Source organism: Pygocentrus nattereri, chromosome 5, assembly GCF_015220715.1.
Source record: "Pygocentrus nattereri isolate fPygNat1 chromosome 5, fPygNat1.pri, whole genome shotgun sequence".
In the NCBI taxonomy this organism is placed as follows: Eukaryota; Metazoa; Chordata; class Actinopteri; order Characiformes; family Serrasalmidae; genus Pygocentrus; species Pygocentrus nattereri.
This window is the reverse complement of record NC_051215.1, coordinates 12,362,664-12,387,678: the sequence shown is the minus strand read 5'-3', so window position 1 is coordinate 12,387,678 and position 25,015 is coordinate 12,362,664. Positions and strand designations below refer to the sequence as shown.

The 25,015-nt window shown below is 40.7% G+C and overlaps 1 protein-coding gene across 2 annotated transcripts in view; it reads right to left on the bottom strand.

The window, feature by feature from the left end:
* The window catches only part of zgc:154142 (uncharacterized protein LOC555481 homolog), a 61,692-nt gene that overhangs the window by 23,971 nt on the left and 12,706 nt on the right, over positions 1 to 25,015 (bottom strand). Inside the window, exons 3-8 of one of the 2 annotated variants that reach the window (XM_037538415.1) lie at positions 24,081 to 24,174; positions 14,277 to 14,417; positions 13,781 to 13,878; positions 10,081 to 10,213; positions 9,766 to 9,975; positions 5,796 to 6,017 (exon numbers count right to left, since the gene is read on the bottom strand). In XM_037538415.1, coding sequence (XP_037394312.1) covers positions 5,796 to 6,017; positions 9,766 to 9,975; positions 10,081 to 10,213; positions 13,781 to 13,878; positions 14,277 to 14,417; positions 24,081 to 24,174 — 898 coding nt within the window. The remainder of the gene's footprint in view (positions 1 to 5,795; positions 6,018 to 9,765; positions 9,976 to 10,080; positions 10,214 to 13,780; positions 13,879 to 14,276; positions 14,418 to 24,080; positions 24,175 to 25,015) is intronic. The other variant, XM_037538416.1, reaches the window with a different exon arrangement.

Sequence of the window (25,015 nt, the reverse complement as noted above, 5' to 3'; positions counted from 1 at the left end):
ATTCATACTCTACATAATCAGCACCATCTCCAACAAGAGGTCTTTGACATAATTATAGTGTGTACCACTGGCCTACATTCTGTACTGCACCGGTGTGTCCCTCTATACCTTAATGGAGCACAGGCTTTCAGCAGCATGCAGCCAACTTGCAATACAATACACACGTTTCTATACAAAAACAGGATGTAGGGTCATACATGTGTCCCATATGTATTATATAGGTAAGTACCTATATGTAATATGAGCATCTCTCATGTATTACATATATGTAAGTACCTATATGGATTAATAACATGTCCCATATGTATTATATATATATGTAAGTACATATATGGATTAATAACATGTCCCATATGTATTATATATATGTAAGTACATATATGGATTAATAACATGTCCCATATGTATTATATATATGTAAGTACATATATGGATTAATAACATGTCTCATATGTATTATAAATATGTGAGTACATATATGTATTGATGACGTCCCATGTGTTATACATATGTATGTACATATATGTATTTATAACGTGTCCTATACGTATTATATAGGTAAGTACCTATATGTAACGTGAGCATCTCTCATGTATTACATATATGTAAGTACCTCTATGGATTAATAACATGTCCCATATGTATTATATTTATATGTAAGTACATATATGGATTAATAACATGTCCCATATGTATTATATATATGTAAGTACATATATGGATTAATAACATGTCTCATATGTATTATAAATATGTGAGTACATATATGTATTGATGACGTCCCATGTGTTATACATATGTATGTACATATATGTATTTATAACGTGTCCTATACGTATTATATAGGTAAGTACCTATATGTAACGTGAGCATCTCTCATGTATTACATATATGTAAGTACCTCTATGGATTAATAACATGTCCCATATGTATTATATATATATGTAAGTACATATATGGATTAATAACATGTCCCATATGTAATATATATATGTAAGTACATATATGGATTAATAACATGTCCCATATGTATTATATATATGTTAGTACATATATGGATTAATAACATGTCTCATATGTATTATAAATATGTGAGTACATATATGTATTGATGACGTCCCATGTGTTATACATATGTAAGTACATATATGTATTTATAACATGTCTCATATTTATTATACATATGTAAGTACATATATGTATCAATAACATGTTTCATACGTATCATACACACATAAGTGCATATATTTATTGATATGTCCTATATGTATAATTGAAAAACACAATGAATGGACCAATAGACATGGTACCAAATTATTTGGAATACTATGTTTTTTCCATGAACTTTCATTGTAACTTCCTTATATTATATTCCTTATATTTCCTTCTACTGTAAATGTCGACATGTTTGTCCTGAAACTGTAAACACACACACACACACACACACACATTGCTGAGCACTCAAATGAACACCACTGGAGATGATCTGAGGGCTGAAAGTCAGTGTGGAAGGAAGGAAGAGAGCTGATATGAGAGGTAAGGGCATCTTCATCTATTCTCACTCACACTAGTGAAGGGCAGAGAAGGATAAACTGCTGCAGCCAATGAGGCGTACAGTGTGATGGCTGAGGACAAATAAGCTTGTTCAGTATGTGATTTGCTCTGTTGTGAACAGACGTTTTTAACCTGCTCTGCTGCTGTAATGTGTGCTGAGGTGTCAGAGCTGCTCCACTTTGTGAGTAACTGGGACACTTGAAGTGCAAATCCTTCCTTGAAACTAAACAGCTATCACACTCGCTCTTATACTCCCTCCCACCCTGACTCTCTCACTCCCTCTCACTCTCTGTTCCTATGTCTCTCTCACACCCTCTCCCTCTCTTTATTCTCTCACTCTCTGCTCCTATGCCTCTCTCACACCCTCTCCCTCTCTTTATTCTCTCACTCTCTTACCCTCTGTCTCTCTCACACCCTCTCCCTCTCTTTATTCTCTCGCTCTCTTACCCTCTGTCTCTCTCAAACCCTCTCCCTCTCTTTATTCTCTCGCTCTCTTACCCTCTGTCTCTCTCTCACCCTCCCCCTCTCTTTATTCTCTCTCTATCTCTCTTTCCCTCTGTCTCTCTCACACCCTCTCCCTCTCTTTATTCTCTCACTCTCTTACCCTCCGTCTCTCTCAAACCCTCTCCCTCTCTTTATTCTCTCTCTATCTCTCTTTCCCTCTGTCTCTCTCACACCCTCTCCCTCTCTTTATTCTCTCACTGTCTTACCCTCTGTCTCTCTCACACCCTCTCCCTCTCTTTATTCTCTCACTCTCTGTTCCTCTGTCTCTCTCAAACCCTCTCCCTCTCTTTATTCTCTCACTCTCTTACTCTCCGTCTCTCTCTCACCCTCCCCCTCTCTTTATTCTCTCTCTCTCTCTTTCCCTCTGTCTCTCTCACACCCTCTCCCTCTCTTTATTCTCTCACTCTCTTACCCTCCGTCTCTCTCAAACCCTCTCCCTCTCTTTATTCTCTCACTCTCTGTTCCTCTGTCTCTCTCAAACCCTCTCCCTCTCTTTATTCTCTCGCTCTCTTACCCCCTGTCTCTCTCTCACCCTCCCCCTCTCTTTATTCCCTCTGTCTCTCTCACACCCTCTCCTGCTCTTTATTCTCTCTCTATCTTTCTTTCCCTCTGTCTCTCTCACAACCTCTCCTTCTCTTTATACTCTCTCTCTCTTTCCCTCTGTCTCTCTCAAACCCTCTCCCTCTCTTTATTCTATCTCTCTTTCCCTCTGTCTCTCTCACAGCCTCTCCCTCTCTTTATTCTCTCACTCTCTTACCCTCTGTCTCTCTCACACCCTCTCCCTCTCTTTATTCTCTCTCTCTCTCTTTCCCTGTCTCTCTCACAGCCTCTCCCTCTCTTTATTCTATCTCTCTTTCCCTCTGTCTCTCTCACTCCCTCTCCCTCTCTTTATTCTCTCACTCTCTTTCCCTCTGTCTCTCTCACTCCTTCTCCCTCTCTTTATTCTCTCTATCTCTCTTTCCCTGTCTCTCTCACTCCCTCTCCCTCTCTTTATTCTCTCTCTCTCTTTCCCTCTGTCTCTCTCACTCCCTCTCCCTCTCTTTATTCTCTCACTCTCTTTCCCTCTGTCTCTCTCACACCATCTCCCTCTCTTTATTCTCTCTATCTCTCTTTCCCTGTCTCTCTCACTCCCTCTCCCTCTCTTTATTCTCTCGCTCTCTTACCCTCTGTCTCTCTCTCACCCTCCCCCTCTCTTTATTCTCTCTCTATCTCTCTTTCCCTGTCTCTCTCACTCCCTCTCCCTCTCTTTATTCTCTCTCTCTTTCCCTCTGTCTCTCTCAAACCCTCTCCCTCTCTTTATTTTCTCTCTCTCTTTCCCTCTGTCTCTCTCACACCCTCTCCCTCTCTTTATTCTATCTCTCTTTCCCTCTGTCTCTCTCACACCCTCTCCCTCTCTTTATTCTCTCTATCTCTCTTTCCCTCTGTCTCTCTCACTCCCTCTCCCTCTCTTTATTCTCTCTCTCTCTTTCCCTCTGTCTCTCTCACTCCCTCTCCCTCTCTTTATTCTCTCACTCTCTTTCCCTCTGTCTCTCTCACACCATCTCCCTCTCTTTATTCTCTCTCTCTTTCCCTCTGTCTCTCTCAAACCCTCTCCCTCTCTTTATTTTCTCTCTCTCTTTCCCTCTGTCTCTCTCTCACCTTCTCCCTCTCTTTATTCTCTCTCTCTCTCTTTCCCTCTGTCTCTCTCAAACCCTCTCCCTCTCTTTATTTTCTCTCTCTCTTTCCCTCTGTCTCTCTCACACCCTCTCCCTCTCTTTATTCTATCTCTCTTTCCCTCTGTCTCTCTCACACCCTCTCCCTCTCTTTATTCTCTCACTCTCTTTCCCTCTGTCTCTCTCTCACCTTCTCCCTCTCTTTATTCTCTCTCTCTCTCTTTCCCTCTGTCTCTCTCAAACCCTCTCCCTCTCTTTATTCTCTCTCTCTCTTTCCCTCTGTCTCTCTCACACCGTCTCCCTCTCTTTATTCTATCTCTCTTTCCCTCTTTCTCTCTCACACCCTCTCCCTCTCTTTATTCTATCTCTTTCCCTCTGTCTCTCTCACACCCTCTGCCTCTCTTTATTCTCTCTCTCTCTTTCCCTCTGTCTCTCTCAAACCCTCTCCCTCTCTTTATTCTCTCTCTATATTTCTTTCCCTCTGTCTCTCCCACAACCTCTCCCTCTTTATTCTCTCTATCTCTCTTTCCCTGTCTATGCTCACCCTCTCCCTCTCTCTACTCTCTCTCTCACTCTCTGTCCCTCTGTCTCTCTCACACCCTCTCTCTCTCTTTATTCTCTCACTCTCTTACCATCTGTCTCTCTCACACCGTCTCCCTCTCTTTATTCTCACTCTCTTACCCTCTGTCTCTCTCACACCCTCTCCCTCTCTTTATTCTCTCTCCATCTCTCTTTCCCTGTCTCTCTCTCTCACCCTCTCCCTCTCTTTATTCACTCTCTATCTCGCTTTCCTCTGTCTCTCTCACACCCTCTCCCTCTCTTTATTCCCTCTATCTCTCTTCACCTCTCTCTCCTTCACTCTATCGCTCCTCCCCTCTCTCTTTTTCCGCTTTGCTCTCTTTCTGCCACCCTCTTCCCTATCCTCTCCCCTCCTCTCTTTCTTTCTCTCCCTCTTCTTCTCTTTCTTACCCTCTCTCTCTCACTCTCTCTCTCTCTTTCTCTCTCCCTCTACGTGAAGCTCCTCCTTCCTGCTGTGCACGTTAGTGTGCGGTATCTGAGGTGCAGTATCTGTGAGAAACGTGTGCTGATAAAACTCTCGGTCGCAGTAATAAAGAGCAGTAATTTACACCTCACTAGCTCACTATAGCTCACTGCCTCTGTCACTGCCTCGAGGGAGATCATGGTCAGCTGCCTCTGCAGCTCCTGTCCAAACTGTTAAAGGTGAACGTGGTGAATGCTGTACTGTGCCGTCTGCAGTGTTATTGCACCACAGAATCAGGAATTTATATGTGCTAAAGGTTTTCACTGATAGGCCACACTCCACCCAGCACTTATGGTGGGGGGCAGGTTGCCAAACCAGGGTTTTTCCTGTCTTCCACCCAGTAAACACTGGGATGGGTTCTAGCGCTCAACGACTCAATCTGACATGATTTTTAAATGCGTTAGTTGCTACTTAAGTCATTTAAAGGATCATAACCGGACTTATCGTGGACTTAGAATTGGGTCATGTTCTATGACTGGTCTCTAATGATTAGCAATCAAATACTGATGGTGAAGAGAACACAGCAGAGCTAGCACAAGAAGCACTGAAGTGTTCTTTGACTACATCCACTTCTTCATTGAAAGAATATGAAATATATCAATCTTGTAAAATCAGTTTGTTTACAGAAAAGTTAACAAAATCCTGTACAAGATGTCACAGCTTTCATATAACTATGAGGCTAGATGTGTCCAGAACCTTGAATGGACCCATAGAGGACTCTGAGATAACTAAGAAGCTGTATAATATGGTAAGAATTTACCAGAATTTAATTAGTTCATCATGTTTCAAAAAAGGAGAACAAATCTTAAGATAATCTGACAAAAAAAGATGTAAATACAAAGTTATTTTACAGAATTCTTGAAATATTGAATAAAACAACTGAAAATATGTTTTGGTGAACAGTTTGCATTTTGTAAAAGCATGTAAAGTTACATTACATACAACGTGGTGGGCCCAAACTTTGTGCTAATGAATGTCACTGAGCTATAATGCATCATAAGTCTAACCTTAACCCTGGTACAGTACACACAGACTGGTCTTACCCAGTGACTGCTGGCTGTCAGACACAGTGAGCTGGTCCTGGCCACACTGTCCCGCTTCTCCCACGATGGCCAGGTCAGTAATGTGCAGTTTGATCAGGAGACCCTCATCCACACTGATGTTCCACGAGCACTGCAGGTTTGCAGGATACACATTAGGGAAGCCCAGTGAGTGGATCACACCTTTACGACCAGAAAGAGTCTCGAGAGACCCACAGCCAGAATCTACAATGAGAAATATGGAACATCAGCCTGGAGAATATACTATGCTTTCACTGAACTGATTCCACCCATTATATATCCAGACATTTGTAGGCGGCTTTACTAATAAGTGAATTCAGCTACAGTTGAACTCATGGCTGATACAAGTGTTTGATTGTACTACACAGCTTGTGTAATTTCCATTAAAGCAGTGTCAGTAGAATGAGACATTATAGCAACTATACATGGGGTCACCACAACCAATGCCAAGCATCGGCTAGAGGCATACAAAGCCCCCAACACTGGACTGTGGAGCACTGTGTGATGGAGCACCATTTAAAATGATGGTGTACCATCTAATACATTTGAGATGAGTTGGGGTGAACCTAAATCATTAAATCAAATTAAATCAAATTTATTTGTGTAGCACTTTTTACAACGGATGTTGTCACAAAGCAGCTTCACCGAATTTCAGAAAATACAAAGTTTTAACAAGAAATGTAAAAATTCCCAGGTGAGCAAGCCAGGGGCAACAGTGGCAAGGAAAAACTCCCTCAGAGCTAAGGAAGAAACCTTGGGAAGAACCAAGGCTCAGAAGGGGGGACCCATCCTCTGGTCAAACTACCTACAAAGTTATTATACTACTAATATTACTAGCAGTAGTATTAGTAGTAGTAATAGCTAGGAGTCTATGAAAACTTCGATGTAGGGTGGGCAGCTAGTCCAAGGCAGGTGGTGGTAGCTGGGGCATGGGTGGATATGAAGTGGGTAGCAGGAGAGCTCGACAGTACTCAGATCACAGCCAGCACTCTGTGATCTGAGAAATTGTAGTGGCTCGTAATAGGAAATAAGGTCTTGTAGGTACTCAGGAGTGAGCCTATATAGGGCTTTATATGTCAATAAAAGAATTTTATAATCAATACGGAATTTAACAGACAGCCAACAAAGTGATGATAGCACTGCACTGATATGATCAAATTTTCTAGTTTTAACGAGGACCCTGCCTGCAGCATTTTGGACTAGTTGAAGTTTGCTTAAATTCCTGCTCGTACATCCTGACAGTAGTGCGTTACAATAGTCTAGCCTTGAAGTAATAAAGGCATGTACTAGTGTTTCTGCATCACACAGGGATAGGGCATTTCTTATCTTGGCAATGTTGAAGATGTAGAGAAGCTGTCCTAGTGATGCTGCCTATGTGTTGATCGAACTATAATTCTGAATCAATTATGACGCCAAGATTTTTTGCTGCTGAACCAGGTGTGACTGGAAAGTCAGCGAGATTTACAATTATATCTGATCATTTATTTCTTGCCAATTTTGGACCCAGAAGGAGAACCTCTGTTTTGTTATTGTTTAGTAGGAGGAAGTTACATAACATCCAGCCTTTCACATCTTTTACACAGTTCTCTATTTTCTTTAATCTGTATTTGTCATCAACATAACCATCCAACATCAGTACCTGACCTGACTCTTGTGACTAAATGCAATCAAATCCTCACAGCAATGTTCCAACATCTAGTGTAAAGCCTTCCCAGAAAAGTAGAGGCTGTTACTGCAGCAAATGACAAAGTCTCCTGATTTCAGAAGAAACAGGTTTCTACAGACTTTTGGACAGACAGCATTTGCTGTTTATCAGTCCATATGGGAGAGAATGATGAATCTCATAGTTCTATATGTGCACCACTTCTCTTCTAAGCCTTTGCCCAATACTTCCTACTACTTATTAGCCCAAGTTTTATTCTGAAAGTGAAGTCAAACAGAAATTAATTTCTTGTGCTGGCCTGTAGCAGTCCTCAGGGGAAGAGGTTTCACAAAAGCCAATTTGGTCTCCATTGCTGGAGTACTGAGAAGAAGTAATGAGAATGAAAGTCAATGTAGTTTTTAAACAGATCTCTGTAGAGTTTCACTATGTTGAATAAGTTCATATGGGTCAAAGGGTTTAAGGCTTGATTAGCTGAGAGAAGGAGGAGATGGAATATCTTTATACTCACTGATCACTTTGAGACCTTACTTGGGTGGTGGATCATTCTCAGCACAGCAGTGACAATGACATGGTAGTGATGTGGTAGTGCGGTCACTGCTAGTTTATGAGTGGTCAGCCATCAAAGAATATCCAATCAAAGGGCTCTGTGGTAATTGTAAAGGTCTAGAGCAGGGGTGTCAAACTCAACCACTAAAAGGGCTATATTAAAAAAATCTAAGCAAATCTTTGGGCCCGATTTGTTTTTATTTCTTTCTGCTTAATATTTCGCAGTCACTCAAACGGGCCTATGTTTCAAAACATGCCAAAACTGCAACAGTAAAATAGACCCTGAATATGGAAAACTGCCTATTTGCTTGAACTAGACACCAGGTATCTTTTCTTTTTGCATAAATGCTGCCCCATAGATTGTTGTTAGAAGAAGGGGATCAGAACACACTATATTGCTGTGCATGCTGGTGACTGTAGCACATCTCGGGGTGAAATGGGCAAAGATGAATAGAAAATTAAAATAACCTAATGGGCTGAATAGGACCGTGTCACAGGCCTGACCCAGCCCACAGGCCTTGTGTTTGACACATGGGATCCAGAGGATAGCTAATACAAAATGTGCATGAACAGATGAGCTGATCTCTAATTCTACACCCGCAAGCCGGAGCTACAAGGTAGAGTGACCACCACCGCTCTATTTTTTTTTTACAGAATTTGAAAATGCCAGCTGGCCTTTTCATTGTGGAAGTTCTTGAGAAAATAGAAATGATAGTGATCTTTTTAAAACATTAACTTACATTAAAAGTTCAGGATGTTTTTTCATTTTCTTGTAAAGTTGTTCCGAAAGCAGCAATACATATATAAACTTACTCAAAGTGCATTAATATTAGAGGTATGCACAGACATGAATTTGACACTCGGACTCGACTCCGTTCATCCGTTACTGCTACTGTTACTCAATATAAAACCCGAACTTGACCTGAACCCGCTCACATGCACTAAGAGATATGTATTACTACAGACAACGCTTTGCAGCGTTTTGATGCTAACCATTTGAGTTGAATGACAGAAAATGAACTAAAAACATATTCACATTTACCTGAAAGCTGAGCTTTTGCTATAGCCACCATTAACTTAGCTGGCCCAAGGATGGACTATTAAACTATACATGACCAGTCTGTGTTTTATCTGATGTAACAAGCAGGCCACAATCCTTTTATTCTGAACAGTTAAGACTGCCTTTGTTGTACACATTCTGTAATATATTAGACACTAAACCTTAAAAGACAGATGGAAAACCTGGGGCCAGTTGCACTAGCTGTATGTTAACTCAAACATAGGCTAATAGTAACATAAGTGTTTACTAAGTTCAGGCTTACGCTTTACTACCACCATGCAAACTAGTTTTAATGTGGAGCTTAGTGAAAATGTTAGTGGTGTAAAGTGTACATCAGGACTGCCCAATCCTGGTCATGGAGCTCTACCACCCTGGAGATCTCAGATCGAAAACACCTGGTGCCTACGTTGAGACACCTCTGAAGGTCTTCTTCACCTGGATCAGGTGTGTTAGATTTGCGACGTAGCTATAGGGTGGTGGATCTTAAGGACCAGGACTGAGCACCACTGGAGTAAGTGTATCACAGAAAGCACAAAAAAGACCAAACACAAACTTAAGTATAAATCTTACACAAAACACAATACAACCTTGGACCAAGAACCACAACTGGAGAGCTGTGCAGGCCTAGGTATGATTTGTAATTAGGACATGATACAGTTTAGAATGGTAAATTCAGCACCTACCTATGGGTGCAGATGTGATGGATGGTGTAGTTGTATTGGTTTGAGTGGTGGAGGTGGTGGTGGTGGTTGATGTTACTGGTGGATCAGTCACCACAGTGTAGACAGCGCTGAAGCCTTTAGCAGTCTGGCCAGAGTCACTTTTAAAACGCACCACCATCTCATTGCTACTGGAGACAACTGGTTCTGGCATCTGGTTTCCACAGAAGTGACCTGAGATGAAGAACACATCTGTTGTTGTTTATTGTTGTGAGGGTGTAAGACAATCAACAGGCTGAATGGTGTGACTGAAATGATCAAACCATATGCTAGACTCACCCAGTTTAGTGGCACTAACATCATCTGAATGTCCATCAAAGACATCCACAAAGTCTCCACAGGAATCAGGTACCAGGTCAAAAGCTGTGAAGTTGAGATGGACCTTGTTCCCAGCACTCACGACAATCCTCCACTGGAGAACAATATAGGAGAAGCAGTCACCTGCCAACCACTTAGCATCACGCAAACTGCATGAAAAAAAAATCATCACCCACTCACCTCATTGAGTTGTAAAGAAATCCTAAATAAATTAGCTTTCTGGGTTTCTGACCATGCTAAAAACAACAGTAGCCGCCATGTTTAGGCATAACTTTGGTCCCTACCTTCTATTTGTTATAGATAGCAGTTTGCCATACAGCAAGTCTGTTTGAGATTACAACTCAATGCAGTTTAAGGCAAATATGTGATTCTTTAGGCATGCAGATCATTTATTGGACGATGCTAACCTGCTAGGCGTTATCATTACTTAGCCGCTTTAGCCTCACACCTCCAAACATCAAGCATGCTAACTTAATTTTTTTCCTGAACTATTACTTCATACCAATGCTTTCCAGTGTTGGTCCTGCAGTTTTCTCTCACCAGACGATTTAGTTTTGTCCACTGAAGTGATGATGTTAGAGCAGAAAAACAGCAAAATCTACTGTGAAATGGCGCATCAGGGCCGGAACTGGGAAATATTGGCTTAAGAAAATACATTTTCTGGTCTTATAGGAGTCATTGCTCATAAAAACCTGTACTGCAGCAGGTCATTTTGAACATTGTTGACTTTATCAGTAGCCTTTTGCACTAAGAACTTTGCAAACTGTATCACATCAGTTTTCGTGAAAGACTTGCAGGCCTGTAGGTCAGACACTGAGCAGATGCTCAGTCTTCTCAGCCAGCAGCAGTGACGAAATGTCCATGACAACAGCGATCTGTCTGCATACAGCACATCTCACCTGGGAACTGAACACAGTGCTCAATGATTGCTGGGCCATTACCTTAATCACTAAACCAATCTGCCTTCCATTTACTCTCTCTCTTTCTCTCTCTCTCTCTCTCTCTCTCTCTCTCTCTCTCTCTTTCTCTCTCTGTCTCTCTCTCTCTCTCTCTCTCTCTTTCTCTCTCTCTCTCTCTCTCTCTCTCTCTCTCTTTCTCTCTCTGTCTCTCACTCTCTCTCTCTCTCTCTTTCTCTCTCTGTCTCTCTGTCTCTCACTCTCTGTCTCTCTCTACCCCCCCTTCTCTCTTTCTCCCTCTCATATAAATGTCTGCTCAGTTATAAAGCAGTGACAGTAGTAATTCAGAGATCTTTCTTTGTGTGTGTCCATATGTTGTTGTGTGTCTGTCTGCTGTGTTGGAGGTTGACAGGCTGGCTGTAGATTAGCGGTTTTCGGCTCTCCGCCTGACCAGATGGAGCTGCTGAACGACAGGGAGGGTCCGACGAATCTAAACTCCATAATCAAACATCCTCCTGTCAGAACAGCTCATCAATTCTCATCACGGCTTCACCCCAAAGCTTTTCCCTCTCCTCTGGCCGCTCTGTGGCCGGAGCTGAGTGAAATAGCTAATCAGTTTCAGCGTGCATGGCCACTGAGCTGCAGCTTTCACTCCAAGAGCAAACTTCCTTTACAGTGCATCCGGAAAGTATTCACAGCGCTTCACTTTTTCCACATTTTGTTTTGTTACAGCCTTATTCCAAATTTAATTATATTAATCTTTTTCCTCAAAATTCTACACAAAATACCCCATTGTGACCATGTGAAAAAAGTTTTCTCGAGAGTTTTGAAAATGTATTAAAATTAAAAAACAAAGAAATCATATTTACATAAGTATTCACAGCCTTTGCCATGAAGCTCAAAATTGAGCTCAGGTGCATCCTGTTTCCACTGATCATCCTTGAGATGTTTCTACAGCTTAAATGGAGTCCACCTGTGGTTGATTGGACATGATTTGGAAAGGCACACACCTGTCTATATAAGGTCCCACAGTTGACTGCATGTCAGAGCGCAAACACCAAGCATGAAGTCAAAGGAATTGTCTGTAGACCTCCGAGACAAAATTGTCTCGAGGCACAAATCTGGGGAAGGATACAGAAAAATTACTGCTGCGTTGAAGGTCCCAATGAGCACAGTGGCCTCCATCATTCGTAAATGGAAGAAGTTCGGAACCACCAGGACTCTTCCTAGAGCTGGCCGGCCGTCTAAATTGAGCGATCGGGGGAGAAGGGCCTTGGTCAGGGAGGTGACCAAGAACCCAATGATCACTCTGTCAGAGCTCCAGCGTTCCTCCGTGGAGAGAGGAGAACCTTGCAGAAGGACAACCATCTCTGCAGCAATCCACCAATCAGGCCTGTATGGCAGAGTGGCCAGGCGAAAGCCACTCCTTAGTAAAAGGCACAAGGCAGCCCGTCTGGAATTTGCAAAAAGGCACCTGAAGGACTCTCAGACCATGAGAAACAAAATTCTCTGGTCTGATGAGACAAAGATTGAACTCTTTGGTGTGAATGCCAGGCGTCATGTTTGGAGGAAACCAGGCACTGCTCATCACGAGGCCAATACCATCCCTACAGTCAAGCATGGTGGTGGCAGCATCATGCTATGGGGATGTTTCTCAGCAGCAGGAACTGGCAGACTAGTCAGGATAGAGGGAAAGATGAATGCCGCAATGTACAGAGACATCCTGGATAAAAACCTGCTCCAGAGCGCTCTTGACCTCAGACTGGGGCGACGGTTCATTTTTCAGCAGGACAACGATCCGAAGCACACAGCCAAGATCTCAAAGCAGTGGCTTCAGGACCACTCTGTGAATGTCCTGGAGTGGCCCAGCCAGAGCCCAGACTTGAATCCGATTGAACATCTCTGGAGAGATCTGAAAATGGCTGTGCACAGACGTCTCCCATCCAACCTGATGGAGCTTCAGAGGTACTGCAAAGAAGAATGGGCAAAACTGCCTAAAGATAGGTGTGCCAAGCTTGTGGCATCATATTCAAAAAGACTTGAGGCTGTAGTTGCTGCCAAAGGTGGTTCTACAAAGTATTAAGCAAAGGCTGTGAATACTTATGTAAATATGATTTCTTTGTTTTTTAATTTTAATAAATTTTCAAAACTCTCGAGAAAACGTTTTTCACATGGTCACAATGGGGTATTTTGTGTAGAATTTAGAGGAAAAAGATTAATTTAATTCAATTTGGAATAAGGCTGTAACAAAACAAAATGTGGAAAAAGTGAAGCGCTGTGAATACTTTCCGGATGCACTGTATGTAGGGACTATCGTGAGGATAGAAAAGCTTCACAGTGTCATGAGAATTTGTATGTGTATCACATGTAATCAAAGCAACACTTGCATCATAGCAAATTCACTGTGGTCCAACCTGCCTATAACAGGATAGGCCAGTTTGGTAGTGCAGCATTACAAACTTCAAACTGCATATTGTCACAGGTTGTCATTAGTTGGAACGGAATTCTTATGCAATATTCTGTAAATATCTTCCAACCTGGCAACAGTTGCCATGAAAGAACACATTTTTGGGCAGAGCATGATGTTGCTCTCATGCTGGAGATCAGACCGAAGGCAGAAGGCAACAGTAAAGAGGCAGGAGGACAGAGAGATACAGATAGAAGAGAACGAGGGAGAGACAGAGACAAGGAAAGAAAGTGTGAAAAGAGAAGAGCAGAGGGGTAAAGAGAGAGGCTCTATAGGTTACGTGGTTAAATAAGTGTACCTGGTAGAGCACACCGCTCTCATAGCTCTGTTCAGGAAAGCCAGGGGTCATCAACTCCCCACGGTCACCCTGCAGGACACCACCAGCACCAACTATTTCTGGAAAGAGAGAGGGAGAGACAGAGAAGGATAGAGAGAGAGTGTAAAAGGTAGAGAGAGTTAGAGAAAGAGAGAGTAGAGAGAGGGAGGTTAGCTGGATGACACTGGTGGGGATATTTTTTCTCACACCCTCCACTCTTGTAGCCCCTCGGTTTCTAGGTCAAACACAGCGAGTCGCACATCATGTCCCCCGCTTCTAGTCTCGTCGCACAGAACAAGATTATTTCATTCTTATCTTCACACAGACATAAAAGGGTCGTTCAAAATGGCAGCAGTTGCAGCTGATATTTCACACTGAAAATGTTCTTTTGTGTTGGTCAGCAGCAGCAAGGTTATTCAATTGAACAGACATTATGTAATGTCTTTATTATTATTGTTATTATTATCATTGTTATTACCTGTAACCGCCTCAGGGTCCACAGCATGGTACATGGCTTTGAAGCCTCTGTCCATCTGTCTGTCATTGGTGTCGAAGTAAACCACCAAAGTGTTTCCCAGAGACACTACCGGCTTTGGCTTGGAATGACCGCAGTACTTCCCTGCAGGAGCAAAACAACATATCATCACAGCCGGTGCAGATACCTAGATGGACAGGGGCTTTTAAAAGTTCAGCTCTTCAGCTCTCCTCATTCATCAAAGTGTCTTCCTTGACATGAAGAGCAAGTTTTGTCTAAATGAGGATTTGACAAGGTTTTGTTTGCAACCTAGAGTTAAAAGCACATACTGAAACTCTTTTGGCCCAAAAATGAGTTCTGACGTGATGCCACAGGGTAAAATGGGCAGGTTCTGGCATCATTGCCAAAGCAACACTGTCATAAATATTATATATTCCTTGTTGTTTCCCTCCAATAAAACTTGATTATTTTTATTAAAGCCATTTTTAAAAGCTAGGTGTCCAACTGCTTTGGAAAGGCAGTGTGCGGCTGTCCATCCTGTGGAAGCAGCAGTAACATTGGTAAACAAAAACCCCGCATCAGCATAAATGAACATTATTACTATTTCTTGTTATGAAGAAAATGCAACGTGAAATGAAGATTAGTTGAAATTTAGTTGAGTTTTATGGGACAGAATTGTACAGTTTAGGATTTGTCCTCCCATATCCGGATGTTTTATTGGACATGCAGTCTTTCTTTGTTTAAAAAATCATCCACGCCAGCAGCATTTTCAAAAATAACAAAGACCTCTAACTGGCTGTGGTCAAAAACAATAAGGCATTCCCTCAAAGTAATTTTGCATTCTCTTGACGATGTGTTGCACACCCTTCCAATGATTTTGTATTTTCTCACAATAATTTTGCATTCCCTCAAAGTAATTTTGCATTCCCTGACAATAATGTTGCATTCCTTCACAATAATTTTGTATTCCCTCACAATAACTTTGCATTCCCTCACAATTATGTTGCATTCCTTCATAATAATTTTGCATTCCCTCACAATAACTTTGCATTCCCTCACAATAATTTTGCATTCCCACACAATAATTTCGTATTCCCTCACAATAACTTTGCATTCCCTCACAATAATTTTGCATTCCCTCACAACAATTTTGCATTCAATAATTTTGCATTCCCTCAAAATAACTTTGCATTCCCTCACAATAATGCTGCATTCCTTCATAATAATTTTGCATTCCCTCACAATAATTTTGCATTCAATAATTTTGCATTCCCTCAAAATAACTTTGCATTCCCTCACAATAATGCTGCATTCCTTCATAATAATTTTGCATTCCCTCACAATAATTTTGCATTCCCTCACAATAATGTTTTTCCCATTTGTTGAAATGTGATGAAACAAAATCATAGAATGTAAAAAGATTTTTTGTGACACAGAACTATACACACAATAAAAACTTTAGAACCACTCTTGGTTCCTTAAAGAACCTTTCAACAGATGACTCTTTAGAGAGACCGTTTTGTAAATGAAATGTGTGTCAGGGACAGACATGATGCTCATTAAACGACTGCAAGTGATTTATTCTGATCTCCTACTGCTACATTAACATAAAACCCCCCATTCTCCTGGACCTTTAAAGTTTCAATGAGAAGAGCAAGCCCTCCTTAAGATGCTCATTATAGCACCGCAGTGACTCCACTGTAGTTGCGAGGATGTTTTAATGTGGAACATTGCATTGGCCCAGAATGCCAAGTGGTGGAGACTGGCTTCTAGCTGGGGGGCCGATTTTAGGCATGACATCAAAGCGCAATCTTCTTAGCTTTGGAGTGAGGAGGACACTGCAGCTGCAGGGTGGGGGAAGTGTGTCTGTGGATCTGTGCTTGTGTCCTAATTTGGTTGAAGACCTTGGTCTCAAAACTTTTATAAGTTTGCCACTATGGGTGGGCAAGATGTGGATATGTTTTTATTCTCATGATACAAACTCAATTCCAAAAGCCAGTAGGTAAAATGCAAATAAAAGCAGAAAGCAGTGATTATCATGTATGCGAATAAAAATAGTACAAAGGAAAGTTACGTATTTATAATTCATATGTATTCATTCAGTTATGTATTAGATTCTGAAATTGATGTAAGCAACAAGCTCCTAAAATGTTGTGACAGAGGCTAGGAATGCTGTGAAATGTATCAAATTGCATCTTAAACAGGTGATGCAGTTATTGCTAAGTGTAAAAGAAGCACTCAGGAAAAGCCTAGACATTTATGAGTGAAAATTTAGTTATTGAGGGTCAGTAAACACTGTTCAGTGCTGCATCCACACATTCAAAATAAGACTATAATATGCACAGTGGAAGTCACATATCAACAATGTCCAGAAACACCAACTTCTCTGGGCTTGAGCTCATTTGAAATGCACAGTGGAAACATGTATTGTGGTCTGACTTTCAAAAGTTTGTGGAAATTGTAGAGGTTGTGCTCCTCAGGCCAAAAAAATAAATAAAAGGACCATCCAAATTGTTACATTGTAAACTTCAAAACCCAGGGTCTATTATGGCATGGGGGTTACTAGCATATAGCTTGCCCATCTGTAAATCACCATTAGCACTAAACACATTTTGGAGCAACTATGCTGCCTTCTAGATGACATCTTTTTCAGGCACATACATACTTATTTCAACATAACACCAAGCAACATTCTGCACATGTACAGAATGGCTGTGTAATCAGAGAGCGCAGGTGCTAGACTAGCCTTCCTGCAGTCCAGAACTCCATCCTCCACTTGAAAAAGTGTGTCTAATTAAGCTCAAAACATCACAACAAATGCCCTTTATGGTTGCACAAGCCGTTTGAAATGGCAAGCAGAGAGAGCAAGTTTGGCTGGAAAAAGTGAAGTTATCCTCGCATTCATTTTCATTTTGGGAACACTTTGGTTTGCCAGTCGAGTAGAATAATGATGAGCAAAGGGTAATAAACTGAACAAGGACAGCATTCTGATAGTTGCTCAATGCGAGTATCAAATACCCATTCTAACTAATTTGTGAAGACATCAAACAAATTCTGTTATTGAAGTGAGGAAAAAACCTGAGTCACAGCAGCTATGCCTCCAAACAGGATTCAAGCAGCCAACAAGTGCTGATTCTGAATGGGTGAAACAAATAGCTCTGACAGGGATGTTTATTGCTTGTAAGTTACTCAGTTGTAGAGTGCTTGTTTTCGCTTGAGATGTAGCCTTATAGCATACACTTTTGTTTACTTTTATTGTTATGAGCCATAATAATACTCATGTGTGCCAAACACACGGGTTTTATGTGTAACATCTTGAACTTTAAGAAAATAACTTTATCCCTTTATCCCCCTGTCAGTTATCCCTTCAGCAAGCACTATTGTCTTTTTGGGGGATAAATAAATAAATACATACAATATATTTTAGCATTACTTTTCTAATTCTGTATCAGAAGCACGTTGTGTCGTAAGGCAAAAACAGCTATGTATATCACATGAGATCTGCATGTTGTTACACCCCTAGTTTCAAGTGCTTTCCACCAGCCAAAGCTGTAATATAAGTACCATTATTTGCTCTTTTATAGGCAATATAATATATAGTAATATAATATATAATAAGTAATATATTGAAAGCAAGAGGCAGCTGGCTCTTAAGCACAATGACCATAATGATGCAGTCATGCACTTTCCTGGCTCACATTATTTTGGTCATTAAATTATGGCACAGCTCAACACAAAAAAATAATACCTTGCCCAACTACCAGTGATGCTTGGAATAAATATCCAATCCCATCTGAGCCAATTCCTGTCATGCATCCATCATTTTAACCATATCGCCCACTCCAATAGTTGTCAGTATATGAATATAACCACACATATATTAACTGACACCATGCAGTAGCTCTGTTGTATTAAACAGTACATTCAACCTTGTACAAAACGTCCAGGCTGATTCTCGTTACTTAGCCTTCTACAACCTTGTACTACATTTTGTAAATAGGAAATTTTCACTTTGCTTTGCTTGGTTTCAGTCTAGTATCTTCATAGGTTTAACTGGTTTTATTCTAAACATCCTTCGATTGAAATGATGCAGAACCATGTAACAGCCGAGATGAACAAAAAGAATCAATTAAATGAACTGATCAAACCAAAGTTCACAAACACTGCAAATCAGCCATTTCCATTCCATGACAGTGCAAACCCTGTTTCAGTAAAAGAGATGGAGTGGCTGCAGGTCATCAGCAAAACCCTCAGGGCACTTGCTTCAGGAACAGTCAGCATCCTCTAATAATTAGAGGAAAAGGTTGGATAGACAACAAGAACCACCAAAACTAGGCATGATGACTGCACGATTTTGACACATTGTCCTTTGGCAAACTTCACCATGTCCAAAACAGTCCAAAACAAGTGAAAGCAGGCAAAGCAAAGAGAGTTCTGTGATACTTATAATGAGGTTTTTGATACTATTGCCAATGGTATCTCACCGTATCTGATTTTATTGACATAACGGTGCCATAAACAGGACACTTATGGCAGAAGCCATTTGCTGTCATGTGTTATCACAACAGATGTTGTTCAGTAATATAACAGTACCATGTTATAATTACCAGTACTTGTCATGACAGATTGCACAGTCATCAATGCCATGATAGCTAATTAGATTAAACATAGCAAAAATACCCTGCCATGACAGGTTTATGGATCTACATAACACCAAAAAGCACTGTGCTATTTTGGTAATGTCAAGCTTGTACATAGAACCATTTTCAAAAAGGTTCTTTATATAACCACAGACAACACATGTTCCATCAATCTGAAGAACAGTTCCCCATGAAAAGAACCATTTAACCATGCAATGTTTCTATAAAGAACTTAAAGTTTTAAGTAGAATGATTTACTAAAGAAGCCCCAAAAGTGTTTTAATAGAAGGCTCTTTAAAGATATGAGATGTGTGAATATGAATAGCCTTTAGGAGTAAAAAGGATGTCTATATAATGTAAAAGTTCAATACCAGTTAATGGATATTCCTTGATCTGCTTGTTTCAATGAGATAGAAATGAACAATAGTGAATGTCAAAAGTCCATACCTCAACATGTTGTGCATTTTTAATCAATTTGACTTACTGTGCTCAGACAGCATACATCACAGTTTTTACATAAATAAATACATAAATGATTGGGGAACATCTTGAGTCATTCCTCTTATGTAATTCTCTATCTTATATCTCAATATCATATTCCACCATAGTCAGAATTTACTCTCTAATGGTTTTGGAAACTCCTGTTATGTCATCATGCAATTATGCTAGCAACACCTTAGCAACAACCTAGGACACAATGATTGGCCCAGCAGAACCTTAGTGACAATCTAGGATTAGTACAGCAATGGACGAACAGCACCATAGCAACTACCTAGGATAGCACAGGTCTACCAGCAAATTAGCAACCACCTAGGATATCATAGTAACAGCCTAGCAGCATCTTAGAAACCACCTAATAACCCCTTGGCAACCACCTGGAACAGGACAGCAATAGTCTAGCAACACCTTAGAAATTGTGTAGGATACCATAGAAACAGCCTAGTGATATCTTAGGAACCACTTGGGATGACATAGCCATAGCGTAGCAACACCTTAACAACCTCCCAGGATAACAGCAATGGTCTACCAGCACATTAGCAACTACCTAGGATACCACAGTAACAGCCTAGCAAAATCTTAAAAACCACCTGGGTAATATAGCAATGGTCTAATAACACCCTAGCAACCACCTGGGATAGCACAGCAATGGTCTACCAGCAAATTAGCAACCACCTAGGATATCATAGTAACAGCCTAGCAGCATCTTAGAAACCACCAAATAACCCCTTGGCAACCATCTGGAACAGGACAGCAATAGTCTAGCAACACCTTACAAACCACATGGGATAACATAGCAACTGCCTTTCAGCACCTTAGCAACCACCTGGTATAACATAAGAATTGCCTAGCAACTACCTGAAATTACTGTAAACACCCAACAAAGTGCTTTTTCTGCAACTGCTTTAATCTCTGAAGCATTACTTTCTTTGATTAGAGTCAATATAATTTGTCAAAAGACTTTCATAGCATAGCATATTAGAGTTGCCTGAAGTAGTGAACACTGATGCACAATAAGCCCATTCAACAGCTCATAGCAGTGTGTGTAAAGTGGGTTATCAGTACATGTGGGCAGGTATTTCCCACTGCCCCCTCACAACCTTTCACTCCTCTGATTCATCAGAAAACACTTTCACTCCTGAAATACTCCTGCTCAAGATCATTATACTCAGAAAAACAGCATTGCGTAATAACATCACCAATGTCAAATCAGCTCTTCCTGCATTAAATTAACTCCGACAGACTACATATGCAAAAGGTCATTGCTGCAACGGTCACTGGTTGCCTGACAGTCTTCCTAATCAATCAGAACATCCAAATGAATTCTCTGAAGTAGTTAAGCTGCAGTCGTCTCACAGAGAAGATTTTATTAACAGAAGATCATGCAAGTTAGAGAGCAGAGTAAAAAGTGAAGCATTACTATTATTACATTAGTCTTAAAATGAAAGGTGTCCAAAAGGTGCTTTAAATCAATGGCATTAAAGAACAAAAATAAGGACGTGATGATTTCTATGCACATTATTTGTGTGGGTTTATGTACCAAAAGCAGCCATAATTCATTTTTACATGGCTATTTTCCAGCCTCTCTGTGTCCCTTAGAATTAAACTGGCTTTATTTTGTTTATGTGACTTTAAGCCTGATATAAGTTGATTGCTCTCTGTACTGACTGGCTTCATATATTGTGCCTCATTCAAAAAAGCATGGGTTGAAACACTGCTTACAGCTTCAGAATCAAAGGGCGGAGCTAAACTGCTGTAGGCTGAATAAGTAGATATATGCAAATGCACTGATTTTAATGACATCACAAAAATAATGACTGCTTTTTTCAGGTTTATATCCATATAGTATGTACTGGGGAGAGAACAGTGTGTTTTGAAACTTTGTGTAGCTTTTTTTCAAACATTTTATGTCAAATATTTTTATGTAAAGAAAGTGAGGTAAATAAAAATGTCCGTGATAAAACTGTATTGCCTATATGCTGCCTATGCAGAAAACTGTCAGTGATCAAAACTAGACTTCTGGGTTCATCCTATCAGAGAAAGGCTAGGAAGAGCTTATCTCATACAAACCCACTTTGAATTAACTTTGTTTTTTTATGAAGTTGTTTATAAATTGCAATTGACTTTGCCATTTTTGGGGTTTATTTTATTAGAGGGCTGCTGCAGCCAAAGCAGTCTGTATCTGTATAATCAGAACCTGTAGGAACACATTCGACTGAGTTCAACTGAAGTGCTTCATTCGTTAAAAGGTTCTTTAGAAAAGTGGTTCTTCTATGGCATCAGTCCAAAGAACCATTTAAGAGCATGTATGGGGTCCTGTATGTGGGATGAGTGGGCTTATAAAGTACTCTGCAGGAGCTCATTTAACTATCATTTTACTGTGTAGTATGGTTACAAAAATTTCAATTATTGATATTAAATTAATCAATCACACCAGCACTTCTTGGCAGGCTTTTGACCCATCACTTTTGAAAGTACTGGGGCGACAGGCCACTACCGTTTGAGTTCAACTGACCTATAGACATGAAACAAACAAAAAACCCTACTGGGCAGGACTAATTAAAATCTCCCTTTCAGTGTTTGCGTTCAGTAAGAGGTGCTACAGTTCACTAATCTAGTAAACATGTTTTTATCATGATACATGCCTGAATGAATGCACTTAGTCACTGTTTATGTTCCTACACTGTGAATTTACTGTGAAGTCTATTTAGGTCTGTTCTTAGTCTGTTTTGGGTGTGAACACTGTCAAAATCGCAGGTCTCAGTTCATTTTTACTGATCCCTGCTGCAGTTCACTGCTGTTGTGAATGGACTTCATGTGGGAAAATTCAACACATGAGCGCTTTGCTTTCTTCAGTGCTCCAGCACTGTACTGTCTGCATAATCTGCCTGTTTAACATTTTACTCTTTACAATTGCTCGTATTGTTCCTGCTGCGTGAGCTGCTGGTAATAATAGGAGAGCAATAAAAAATAGCAAAGAAATGCCTTTGATTTCTGCCCACTTATTTTTGGCCAAGCATCAGCGACCTGCTTCTTTCATTGTGATAAACATAGACGTTAATTGTCTCTATTTCTCTATTTTCTTTTTTCTGCTTTCACAGTGCCTTCTGCCCAATGACTGCTGGGATAGGCCCCAGGTCCCCCCAGTGACCCAGAAGGATAATCGGCTTAGAAGAACATCTCTGTCACTTTTAGATGTCAACTGTATCTAGGATTTTTCATCCTGAGACTACCTGGAGGATAAAGTCACAGTGGACCACTGATTATAACCAGTGGAGCTACAGGCCACCACACCCTTAACAAAGGGCCTTCCTCAAACTGTTCCCATGAAAGTAGAAAGAAACAATTGTCCAAAATGTCTTGGTCTGTTGAAGCATTAAGATTTCCCTTCACTGGAACTAAGGGGTCTAAGCCAAACCCTGAAAACTAACCCCATAGCATTATCCCTCCTCCACCAAACTTTACAGTTGGCACAATGCAGTGAGCCAGGTAATATTCTTCTGGCCTTGACCAAACCCAGACTCGTCCATCAGAGTGCCAGATAGAGAAGCAAGATTTGCCATGCCACAGAACACGTTTCCACTGCTCCAGAGTTCAGTGGCGGCATGCTTTACATTTCACTCCATGGAAATCCATACTATGAAGCTCCTGGGGCACAGTTTCTGTGCTGATGTTGATGCCAGAGGAGGTTTGAAACTCTGCAGTTACGTGAGCAGTGAGCAGAGCGTTGGTGACTTTTATGCACTATGCGCTTCAGCACTCGGCGACCCACACTGTAACTGTATGACATTTTGTGGCTAAATTACTGTGGTTCCTTAATACTTCACTTTTCAATAATACCACTCACAGCTGATCATGGAAAATCTAGGAGGGAAGATGTTTTGCAAACAGATTTAATGCAAAGGTGGCAACATCTTACAGTACCAGGCTGTAACATGTGGGAGCGATGATGCGGACGCATATTTATTAAGGGCAAATCCATTATCAGGGTCAAAATGGTCCAGGGTCAACAAGCCAGCACAGAGAGAACAAGGGACAGACATGATGAAAATGAACACAGGAAAAATACACAACGGAGGGCGGAAGAATGACGCTAAACAATACAATACAAAGACTGAACAAAGACCAGCAAACTAACAGGGGAAAACACAGGGCTTAAATACAAGGAATAACAAGGATTAACAAGACACAGGTGTTAACACAGGTGGTTACAATCAGGGGCAGGGTCTGGAAACAAGGGGGCAGGACCAGGAAGAAATAAAACAAGGAATCGCATGAAAAAGACCAAAACAAAACAAAAGCACATGTAAGACTGGGAGGGGTCAATCGTGACACAGACTCTAATTCAGTGAGCCCTTTAGAAGAACCCATTCTTTCACAGATGTTTATAAAGACAGACTGCATGTCTAGATGCATGATTTTATACACCTGTGGTAATAGGGCTAAATGAAACCTGTGAATTCTCTGACCAACGAAATGCCTCTTTAGGGGCTATCAAACTGTAATCCTTGTTTCAGGTGAAGATCTCTGGGTCTCTCTGGAGATGATTTTTAAATAAATATATATAAATAAATAAGTTTTTTTAGACTCAATTGTGACTATGTTGTTTAACTGATTTCCTGTGTTTATTAGAGATTGCTACCACAGTAGGTTTTTCCAGAATCCTCACCGATGATCCCCAGGTTGTCCCGGAGCGTGAGAGAGTCTGCACTGCACGTGCCTGAATCCTCCAGAGAAAAGTCTTGGAACCACAAATGGATCACCTGGAGAAACAAGAGCACACAGATTGTTCTCTTTTCTCTTGTGCTCCATTCACTCCCAAAACAACTGCTCTGTGTGTCTCTCTCTCTCTCTCTCTCTCTCTCTCTGTAGGTTTCTCTAAACAGCAGATGGATGACTTACTTTTCCCATTTGTTTGATTTTGTATGTGATGTAATCATTTAGCTTTGCTATCTGTATTTACATTTAATCACTTTATGGCTCTTTTTCTCTCTTTTGAAGCCACTAGACTTTCCTTTCTATTTCCTCTCCAGTGCATTAGCATAAAACCCTTTAATTCCTGCTTCCACTCCAGCTTGTTCAAAATCAGCAGATAGGGCTTAAACAAAGAGGAAGGAAAAACTGAAAAATGATTATTCCAGTTTAATGATCCCTCCTCGTTTTGTGCTATATCAGGATTCATTTTACAGTATTATTGACTGCTCATAAAATGCAGCATATATCTGCAGTCCTTCATTTGGTAGCACGTTTATTTCAGTAATAGGTCTCTTGGGGCTTCAGAGGAAGAGTTGCCTCAAAGACTCAGTGCACAATTACGAACCGTAGGGGATAAACTACAGGGGATAAAATGAGACTGGAAAAAAAAGGGTGAATATAAAAGGATTCAGTCAGTTAGTCGCTGTAAATCACTTTAAAATGCTACATTTAATTGCTCAGTTTTAGCTGATCTCATTAAAACCTGATGGTATTTGCATATTGCCATGGCTTTTCTCATCCTCTGCTCCCTGACAGTCATCATATTGGAGTTCAACATATTGGAAAAAATAAAACAAATGATAAAATGTGCCATAAATTTTGCACAGGACACTTTTTATGTCATTTGTC